The 11374-nt window shown below is 38.0% G+C and overlaps 1 protein-coding gene across 1 annotated transcript in view; it reads left to right on the plus strand.

The window, feature by feature from the left end:
- LOC106956694 (protocadherin alpha-5-like) overlaps positions 1 to 11374 on the plus strand; it is a 26324-nt gene continuing 14950 nt past the window's right edge. Inside the window, exons 1-3 of the mRNA XM_015047695.1 lie at positions 1 to 804; positions 2409 to 2681; positions 3915 to 4667. Coding sequence (XP_014903181.1) covers positions 1 to 804; positions 2409 to 2681; positions 3915 to 4667 — 1830 coding nt within the window. The remainder of the gene's footprint in view (positions 805 to 2408; positions 2682 to 3914; positions 4668 to 11374) is intronic.

Below are 11374 nucleotides of genomic sequence, written 5' to 3' on the forward strand. Positions count from 1 at the left end.
ATGGCGATGAAAACCTTAGACTTTGAAGCTCTGAAAACTTTCCATTTCCAAGTTGTCGCAAAGGATTCTGGGACTCCGTCACTCAGCAGCAACGTCACAGTGAACGTGTTCATTCTGGATCAGAACGACAACGCTCCAGTCATCCTGTATCCACTCAGCTCCAATGGTTCTGCTGAAGGTGTGGAGGAGATTCCACGCAACGTGAACGCAGGACACTTGGTGACTAAAGTCAGAGCCTATGACGCTGATATAGGATATAATGGCTGGTTGCTGTTTTCACTGCAGGAAGTTTCTGACCACAGTCTGTTTGGTTTGGACCGCTACACAGGACAGATCAGAACACTTCGCTCATTCACAGAGACAGACGAGGCTGAGCATAAACTGGTCATACTGGTGAAGGATAATGGCAACGTTTCACTTTCAGCAACAGCTACTGTGATTGTCAAATTAGTGGAGCCAAAAGAGGCTTTTGCAGCTTCTGATGTTAGAAGTGCAGCACCACAGGATGACGAGGATAATCATGTGACTTTTTACCTGATGATCACTCTGGGAGCCGTTTCTGTTTTGTTTGTCATCAGTATCATCGTACTGATTGCAATGCAGTGCTCCAAATCCACAGACTATACTTCTAAATTTCTCCAAGAGACTAATTATGATGGGACACTGTGTCACAGCATCCAGTACAGATCTGGAGACAAACGCTACATGTTAGTTGGACCCAGAATGAGTATTGGATCTACTATAGTGCCTGGAAGTCATGCAAATACACTGGTGCTACCTGACAGGAGAAGAACATCTGAAGAGGTAAGATTACATTGCAGTTGTGGTTACAGGGCACAGTTGTGCCAGTGCAGGGCAGCTGTGGCAACAATGTTGTAGCTCGGCAGCATCAACATGCAAATGTGTACCTGTAGGGGTGAATTGACTGAATGTAGTTTAAAGCATTTTGTTGTATTCTGCATTAGATAAAATGCAGTAGCAGTACATCCCATTTACAGGCCATATAGACATTGTCTGAAGAGACTTTTATGATGTCATTAATGTTTGATTTTAAATTGGTTTAAAATAAATTAAGTAATATATCAAGGTGGAAGTGGTACGGGAGCATGTTTATATGACCAGCACAGGTTGCTGATATTGTGGTAACCACACACAAGACAAAAATGATGCCATGTGATCCATTCTCCTCATGCTGCTTTATTTCAGCTTAGTTTTCAGTAAAGTCAACAATATTTTCCTTACTCTCCATATTTTTGTTGTTGTTGTGGTGATGACGAAAAAAAAAAATTTTCTGTGCTTTTTGGCTTAGGCCTTTTCCTTTGTACATCAAGGTTTTGTACCATTACTGAGTTTTCAACTGTGCAAGAAGTTAAGCATTCATTTTTGAGCTTTCAGGCATAACAGATCACCTCATTGATTTTATAGACAGCATACTATTCTAATCTTTTAATATGTTTTTTTTCTGCCTGTTAATTGTGATATGGATAATCTCTGAAAATTCTGAAGTGTACCCTTTTGATGCCCATGATGTTAAAACCAGGTGCACTCGTTGCTTCTCTCTGATAGAACACAATTTGAATGGGTAAAAATGTTAGACAGCAAGACTGTTTTGCAGAAGTTTTTTTTAATAAGAAGTAGTGGAATTTTTGCAGTAGGATTCATTGAGTTGCAATGTGGTGCTCCAAATCTACAAGATGGTTCTTCAAAACATCTGTAAGGGGTTAACATTACTGTGACACTGTGTCAAAACCTCCACTGCAGATCTGGAAAAAATAAATATGTTTCTTAAAGGTAATATGGGATCTACAATAGCATCTGGAAGTCATGCAAACAAACTAATGCTATTAGAACATCTGACGTTGAATAAAGTTGTACAAAAATAAAACTATTGTTACACCTAGTTGTAAATATTGCTTTATAACCAAGTTTACGTTGGATTGTTGGATAGACATTGAATACATTAGTGAATTATTTTGAAATTTACCTTGTCTCTTTTTATTCTGCATTATCATTACAAGTTTCGCGTGTTTAACGACTGGAAATGAACAAAAAAAAAAAAAAAGAAATATATCAGGATTATAACACTTGCTCGCTTGGGGGCGCTGCTTGTGAAATTTCAACACTCAGTGGATGGTCCATATTTTGGAGCTTTTGCCAGAGCTTCGGATTGTGCATTATGGAAACGATCACTGATCCGCCATCATCAATTCCTTGATCACTATTATTTTGGTTCTCTAAATATATACATTACTCGTTTTTATTTTTATTTATGTTTTTGAGTGTCTTCAAATGATTTTTATTAGCCCATTCTAAAATTCGCGATGGCACGAAGATGCAATGCAGCGCTGGAGCACCTGCTCATTTTCATTGTTTCTCTGGATTTCACTTTTAATTTCACTTCGGCGCAGCTGCGATACTCACTACCAGAAGAACTGACAACGGGCGCTGCTGTTGGAAACATTGCGAAAGATTTGGGATTGGAGCCAAGTGTTTTAATTGACAGAGGATTTCGCATCGTCTCTGGATCAAAGGATTCACTTTTCCAGCTCAGTGACAACGGAGTCCTTCACATCAGCCGAAAAATAGACCGAGAGGAGGTGTGCGACCAGACTGCTAGCTGTATTGTCAACATTAAGACAGTTCTGGAGAATCCCTTAGAGGTACATTATGTCACCATCGAGGTATTAGACGTGAACGATCATTCCCCCACCTTTCCAGAAAACGAGACGCATTTAGAAATATCGGAATCTGCTCTATCCGGGGCTCGGTTTCAACTGCAAGATGCACGGGATCCAGACAGCGGCTTGTTCTCTGTCCAGCAGTATAAGCTTAGTCAAAATGATCATTTTCGTTTGGAGATTAAAGATAGAGGGCAAGACGGTAAAATTCCTGTTTTGTTTCTGCATAAACCACTGGACAGAGAAGCTGCCAGAAGTCATAGGTTACTGCTCACAGCTGTTGATGGAGGAAAGCCACCTAGATCAGGAACAATGGGAATTGTTATTAATGTTTTAGATGTAAATGACAACATGCCTGTATTTACCAGAGAGTCATATACTGTGGAGCTTAATGAAAATTCACCTGTAGGGACAACAGTCATACAAGTAAATGCCACTGATAAAGATGAGGGTCTAAATGGAGAGGTAGTGTATTCTTTTGGGAATAATGTAAACAATAAATTGCGTAAACTGTTTGAAATTGATGCCATTACAGGAGCCATTACTGTCAAAGGACTCTTAGATTATGAAGCAAAGGATAGATATGAAATTGACATCAAAGCTTCTGATAAAGGACTAGCCCCACTGTCAACAGAAAAAAGTGTCATCATAGCTGTTGTAGACTTAAATGATAATGTACCTGAAATAGAAGTGACATCCTTATCAAGTGCAATACCTGAAGACTCCAAACCCGGAAGAACAGTTGCACTGATAAGTGTGAGTGATAAGGATTCAGGTGTAAATGGGAAGGTCATATGTTCCATAATTGATGATGTACCATTCACATTAACACCTTCCTTGCAAGAAAACATGTTTTCTATTGTTACCAAATCTCTACTCGACAGGGAACATAAGTCAAAATATGAAGTAACAATAATAGCAAAAGATGCTGGTGAACCAGCTTTGTCAGCCCAGAAGACAATAAGTGTCACAGTATCAGATGTAAATGACAACAGCCCAGAATTTTCAACAAGTCCATATAATTTTTATGTGACTGAGAACAATGTTGCTGGAGCCTCTTTATTTTCCCTGGATGCTTTTGATTATGATGAGGGGGACAATGCTCACGTGTCATATACTATACCAAGAAGTGGTGCTGCACATAAAACAGCAACAACCTTTCTCAACATAAACTCTGAAACTGGAACCATTGTGGCATTGAAAAGTTTCGACTTTGAGACTCTAAAAACTTTCCAGTTCCAAGCTTTCGCCACTGATTCTGGGACTCCGTCACTCAGCAGCAACGTCACAGTGAACGTGTTCATTCTGGATCAGAACGACAACGCTCCAGTCATCCTGTATCCACTCAGCTCCAATGGTTCTGCTGACGTTGTGGAGGAAATTCCACGCAACGTGAACGCAGGACACTTGGTGACTAAAGTCAGAGCCTATGACGCTAATATAGGATATAATGGCTGGTTGCTGTTTTCACTGCAGGAAGTTTCTGACCACAGTCTCTTTGGTTTGGACCGCTACACAGGACAGATCAGAACACTTCGGTCATTCACAGAGACAGATGAGGCTGAGCATAAACTGGTCATACTGGTGAAGGATAATGGCAACGTTTCACTCTCAGCAACAGCTACTGTGATTGTCAAACTCGTGGAGCCAAAAGAGGCTTTTGCGGCTTCTGATGTTAAAAGTGCAGCAAAGGCTGATGACGATGATCATGTGACATTTTACCTGATGATCACTCTGGGCGCAGTTTCAGTTCTGTTTATCATCAGTATCATCGTGCTGATTGCAATGCAGTGCTCCAAATCCACAGACTATACTTCTAAATATCTCCAAGAGACTAATTATGATGGGACACTGTGTCACAGCATCCAGTACAGATCTGGAGATAAACGCTACATGTTAGTTGGACCCAGAATGAGTATTGGATCTACTATAGTACCTGGAAGTCATGCAAACACACTAGTGCTACCTGACAGGAGGAGAACAGAAGAGGTAAGAATTAATTATTATTGAAAACTAGATTAATCTTGAAATATGTGTTAATTTAACAGACTTAACCTATTAAAACAGAATAATTGGATAGAAATATTCAACACTTAGAGGAGCAAGAAGGCCTCGTGTTGATAAAGTAACTGTGGTATACATTGTTTATATGTAGATTAATGACTGTGTCTCATTGTTTCAAAGTGGTGATGCTTTACGGACATCTGCTTTGGCCTGTGCGTCCTTATTGCTTAAAGTTTTACTTTTACTGTCATTTGAGGAAAGATTTTTTTTTTACTAGTTGCATATTTTATACTGATGTGTTGTTGCTTGTGTTTTTCCTCAGTGGTACACCTATTTAAAAACAACAAACAAAATACCAGTTTTATTTTGACTGTATGTTGAATGCAAACAGTTTTTAAGTCTTTGTGTTTTATCAACCATATATTTTCTTAGTTTTCCTTTAATCTTCACCTCTAAAATAATAGAAAAACACAGTTCTATTGATTATAGGACACAGGACTCTATCACATTTTATCTTTACATTTAAATGAAGATCACTGTTTATTTTTTATATTTTTTTATATCTTTTATCACTTTTTCTATACATCTTGGGATAAGAAGGCTTAGACTGCCTAAGACAAGCACTGGAAGTCTGGGATTTCTGATGCAGTCTCATGGATTCAATGTGCAATGAATGGCTGAGACACAGAGGAGGTCAAAGCGAGCCTGAGGCGCGTGTGCAGTGAATCACAATGTGCAGGCAGTCAGGTGGTGTAGGCTTACTACGCCTTAACATGGGTCTTATAATGGTGCATGACTAAAAAGGAAGTGATACATTCTAATGCCATATTTTATTTATTATTCTGTTGAAATAAAATACAAAGAAGTCACAGAGATGCATGTAAACGTATTTTTAAGGACACCAAACATGAAGTTCAGAATATACAATCCCTTTTGACTAATTAAAAACTAGGTCACTTGTGTAAATACTAGATTTTCAGGCTGCTTGCCTTATGAACACTGAGCGTTGCCCATAGCAACACACTGGGAGATCCACCTCTTAGACTCTACTGGTTTCCACAGACTAGCCTGCACTCCTCGGTCTTAGCAACAGCAGCGGAAGAGGATGAATGAGGGAGGGAGATGCAGGGAGAGCCGCTGAGTAGGGGGAGGGGAAATATGCAATATATCTATTTACAAGAGACAATATTTCATAAATACACAGCAAAGAAAATAAATAAAGATATTTTATAAAACTGCCATTGCAAAACAGGCAGCAGATGGTCCAGATTCTACATCTATTATGAAGGCAGGAATAGATAAGCTTCTAATTAGTTATTGCATTACATGGACGTAATCTATTTTCTCCAAAAATTAGGTCAATCTTTGATTTTATTGAATGCTACTGACAGAACAGTATATATTTTGTGACATTTATTTTGCCTGCTATTAAAAGTGACATTTTAAACTAACGATGAGCATGTGACATATGGCTTTGTACTGGAGTGCACATAGAAGAAAACAAAGGATTAGTTCAGATTCAGAGTGAACCAAGGTTTCACAAAGCAGAGAGCTTGAACAGACCTTCTCAGCAGTTCTTCTGCCCCTTTTCAATGTCTGCTTAACAGCAGTAATTGGCCGTGTGCTTTTATGCATTTTTAATGCACCTCTGTGTCTGCATGTGTGTGAAACGAAAAACTGTATGACTGTATGAGGCATTATTTGTGTTCAAGTGCAGCAGGACTGCTAAGCTGTGCCTGAACAGGAGATGGCAAGGAAATATGTGAATGAATAAAAATACATAGCTTGAATCTTATGCACTGACATTATCAGATTGACTATGAGGTGGTTGCATACCCCAAACCAGTTCTTAGCTGCTGCTGTCGTAGTTTGGTTGAATAATAATAAGTGGGTGGATTAAAAATAGGTATTTCTGAATTAATAATTAATGCCATAAAACAGTAAAATGGATACAGTATGATTGAGATTACTATACAGTTACTTCTAAACATATTTTGATATGGCATGTCCCTTTCAGTGAGGGTGTGCCTGCTTGCACCAGTGTCTTTGTCTCTGTGGTTGGCTGGCTCAGCAGATCAGTGCAGCTGTGCTTGTATGCTGTTTAGGCTGTATTTTTTCCACATAGAGTTGATCAGTCTTCATTTAGGCTTTAGTCTTGAGTGAAAAGGTAAAATAGATTCAATACAAAACAAAAATGGGAGAAGAAGGGAGAAAAGTAGCATGATTGACAAAAATGAGTGGAGCTTTAAAACAGTGACATTAATTATAATTTGACCAAAAAATAATTATAAGGCTAATTTTGTGATCAAATTATCTATCAAAATTGACATGACACACTGAGATAATTAAAAGAAAATATTGTCTTCTAAATGTCTGTCTGAACTTCACCTTTCTACTTTGCAGCCATTTCCCTCACCCAGTTCAGCATAGCAGACAGACTGCTGCAATGCTTCTTTAACCCAATCTTCATATTTAGTTCCCAACTAAATGTTTAAGTCTAAGGTTAATATTTAGTCCCAAATTAAATATTTATTTTCCAAACCAAACATTTAATTTGCTAATAACATATTTAGGTTGCTAAATATTGAGCTAAAATGCAAATTGGCTTACATGTAAGTGGAAATAGAATATCAAAATAAAAGCCGGTCGCTAAAAAAAAAATATTTTTTTTTTCATCTCGATATGTCCAACATGTTCCTTGAAAACATGGGTTTGCCTTTTTAACTCATGCCTTTACAGAAACGTAATTCTGCATCAACATCCGCCACTGTGGGCAAGACAGACAACTTCCGGTTCAAGTTCAGCGGATATCGAAGTTTAGGACATCCTGTTTATTCATTCGTAAAACATTTTTAAATATGAAAATAAGTCAGTATAATGTTTGTGTAAAGAAGTTAAAAGCAGCTTTAAAACAACAAAAGCGTGAATCAATCACACCGGTATGCTATGGCTGGAGTCCTCGCTTCCGGTCCTTGAGCAGTGGTGGCTAGTCCATGACTCGCCGCCCGAACAGATGCGAGAGAGGGGAAAAAAAGGATCTGTAAGCGTTGTTTAAAAATTGTAATTTGTGTAAATGTTGTGTATACACAACATTTACACCACAGTGAATTTCTCCCGACGGACTATCATTTCTCTTCTGCAGAAGTTAAGCTAAATAGCCAATGGTGTGTGGTTGCTAGTGAACTTTATATTCGTCTAAATTAAATTACAAACATTTGGCCAATCAGCATAGCCAAATATAATATATTTGGCTGCTCTGGATTTCGCCTCATCCGGAATATTTTACGTTGCTATGTTGATGAAGCTGATAATGGCAAACACGGAAGTTGAGGGGAAGCTTAGACCATTCCCCAACTGGCATGATTATACACGCGATTTTACAGATAGCCGGTAAGCTACAGCTTCTGTTCCTCAGCGTGTTTTATAAGTTACAGTGACCATGCTGCTCTGCTCTTCTCTGCTGTTTTCTTCTGCTCAGCTGCGGTCAGTTGTTCTGATAATCAGTTCTGAACATTGCCGTTTTAGTGCTGTTGGTCTTGTCAGCATAATGTAAATGCTGCTATGGATAAAAGTTGCTAATGATGATGCTTCTCTTGCCATTTTTTGAGTTTATGCTGCTGTTGTACATAATTATCTTAATTTTATGTTAAATCCTCCTTTGGGGCGGGAGGCTTTCAATGGAGAACATGTTTGCGCGTCAGAGCAGAGTTTGAGTTTGCTCAGCTGCGGTCAGTTGTTCTAATGCCACGTACGAGTTCGTGTAGGCAGAAGACGGTGTCACTGAATAATATGCACACAGGCACAGGTGGAAGCACATTGAAGTCAGATTACTGGTAGTTAGCTTATAAATCTGACTTGACAACAAAATCCAACTGTGGACTAAGAATGAGTGGATGATTAACTTACAAATACAAGCTCTATGACTTATTAAGCAGAGGGCTGATAAATGCTGAGTCTGTCAACAGTTATGTGAATTAGTCCCGAAGCAAATCGCAGCGTTGACCTATAAATTACGCATCCCTTCACCTGCCAGTCATTGTTTTGAGCATGAAACACTAAAACTAAATCAAAGAGTAAACAATTTATATTCAAATTATTAGTGAACAATAAAGGAAGAAGGGAGATTGAGGGAAAAAAAAGAAAAGAAACTTCAAAAAATAGTGGGTTAAAAATCTAAAATTTGCCCAGAGCCTTTTTGCTGTTGTGTATTAACAGGAGAGCCCTAATTCTCTCATACTAAGTAGGAGAAAAATATAATGAGCAGCACCAGGCTGTTAATGATGAGGGAGAGACAACAAAAAGAAACCTTACCTAAAATACAGTTAGTTACAGGGAAGTGTCCATGCAGTGATGACGTGAAAAAGATCTAATCATTCCGTGCTGTGAAATATAATGTATTGAGTCGTACCTATCAAGCCAGTTTAAAAGTAGCACACACATCGATCAGTCAGAAGATGAGCACATTGCATCATTTTGCCTCAGCAAGTTCATGTAGCCAGAAGACAGTGTTGCTAAATAATATATGACAATAAGAATAAAATGGGGGCAAGTTCAGTTATTTTAACCAAAAGTCTGAAGAAAATCAAATGTTTCTCCCTCTGTCTTTCAAAGTTCTGTGGTGGGCTTTATATGAAAAAAATACATATTCAGGGGTTTTTAGGGGTGCAGCATTATAAAGAAAATGATAGGAATTAATCTCAACTTAAGTGTTCTGTAAATTAGTCAATTATTTGTTTTATCATTTCTCACGTGTGCCCAGAAAGTTTTATTAAGAACCTCAAAATGTTTATTGTGATCTAAGCAGATATTAGGGCAAACACGTTTGGCTATAGACATGTGTTTGGGAAGTAGGCCTATCCAGGAAATGACATTTCCAGAGCTGATATTTAGTCCCACTCCTCGCCCATGTAGAGGTATTATAGGCTGTATTCTGACAATCTTTACAAGGATAAAAGAACTAGTAGGTTAAAACTACGTCCTCATCACTTGAACAGTATTTTACGCAAACCTTTTAGACGATTAATGCATTTCACTTCAGAATTAAGTGTTGCATTTTGACTTTCTTTGATTTACTTTTTGCTCCATCTCTTTTCTGTTCATGCACCAATATGTTTGTGCTACTTTTTTAATTTACTTTTTGAATATGTGCAAAAATAGTTACAGCATTAAGCATGTCGACCTGTTTTACTCAAGGGAGTGGGTGAAAATGTAAACTTGTCAATATCCCCCCTCCTTATCCACCTATATAACCTTATATTTATTGCATATATATATATATATATATATATATATATTATTCTTAAACAGTTTTTTATTGTGTTCTTGTCATTGTCTTACTTTTGGCTTTGTAAATAATTAGAGCTGTCCGTAATTTAGATTTTACAATTAGTATTTGTTTTTGCAAAACCTAATGATGTTTATTACTATATCATATATTTTTATACTTACTTTCCTCTTCCTTAGTAGTTCATCTTTTCTTAGCAACGCTGCATTTTTTTTACCCCTCCCTCCTCTGACTCTCAGTTTACATTTCTCTTATATTCATGCATAATCGTTAACTCATTCATCTTCTTTCCTGTTGAACTTTGTCCATCTTTCTGCATTTTATCCGCTTTCTCAATCTGTTGTGTTTTTTTTAGCACAATGCCTCGTGCCTGTGGGGTTGCGGCTGTGGATGCAGATTGTGCTGTTGTGTGTCAGTAGGGCAGCTTCTCTATTCTGTGCTGCAGCTTTGTTTGAGGATGCTTGCCTCTGATATTGGGGTCAGCAGAAAGGATGGTAATCTAATTTGCACACACCCATATTGCTGCTGAAGCAAAAACAGTCGGGTTCACTCATCACACGTGAAGAGTATTCTCGTAGACAAACATTTGTGATGTACTACAGCTCATGGCACCTATTCACAAACGTCTAATCCTCTGTAGCCAAAGTCACTTTTACAGAAGAAAAGTGACTACATACACAAAGGAGGAGACCAAGAAACACAGCATGAACATCCTTGATGATATGACACGTCATAAATTAATATAAAGGCACTGTTACTGAAGTCTACAAGTGCTTAAGATTATAGTACAGAATTTTTTATTTTTTTGCCGTGGGCACCTTAATGTTTGATGTAGTTTAATAATATAGTTGAGGTTTGTGAGATGTCATTCACAATGGTAAAAAAAATATATACGTTTTTGTTTTTTGCTGCAGTGTTATGTTTGACAGCACTTTCTAATTTACCTTTTGTCATAGTGTTTTGACTAAAATGTGATGAAGTTTTCTTTCCATTGTAGTCATCTATAGTGAATTTTGTCCTGTTTTCTATTTAATCAACAAAAATCTTACTATATTTTAGTCTTAAATTTATTGTATGTTTAAACTTCATCATGGAACTCTTAGAAAACCTTAAGTCTAAAAATTTGAACAAGCACACCTTACAGGTCCCTCCTGCTGCTCTCTGCTGCGCTTCTGCTCTTCTGTCATGCAGTCTGCAGAAAGCCTGTGACGTTAAGTTGTTTCTTCACCGTTAGCACAGCTGCCGCAAACCGGCAGTCTTTGCTGCTGTGCGGGAGGGTTTGAGCAACTCGTAGACTAGCGTGATACACACAGCTAAAACATTCATCCTGATTGGTTTTTCTGACCAGGAGCGGTGTACTTCTTCAGATGGAAGGAGGACCGGCAGAAGGATGTAGAGGAGCTTGATA

This window comes from Poecilia latipinna, unplaced genomic scaffold (assembly GCF_001443285.1).
Source record: "Poecilia latipinna isolate Pla-1442-1.1 unplaced genomic scaffold, P_latipinna-1.0 Scaffold840, whole genome shotgun sequence".
NCBI classification, from domain to species: domain Eukaryota; kingdom Metazoa; phylum Chordata; class Actinopteri; order Cyprinodontiformes; family Poeciliidae; genus Poecilia; species Poecilia latipinna.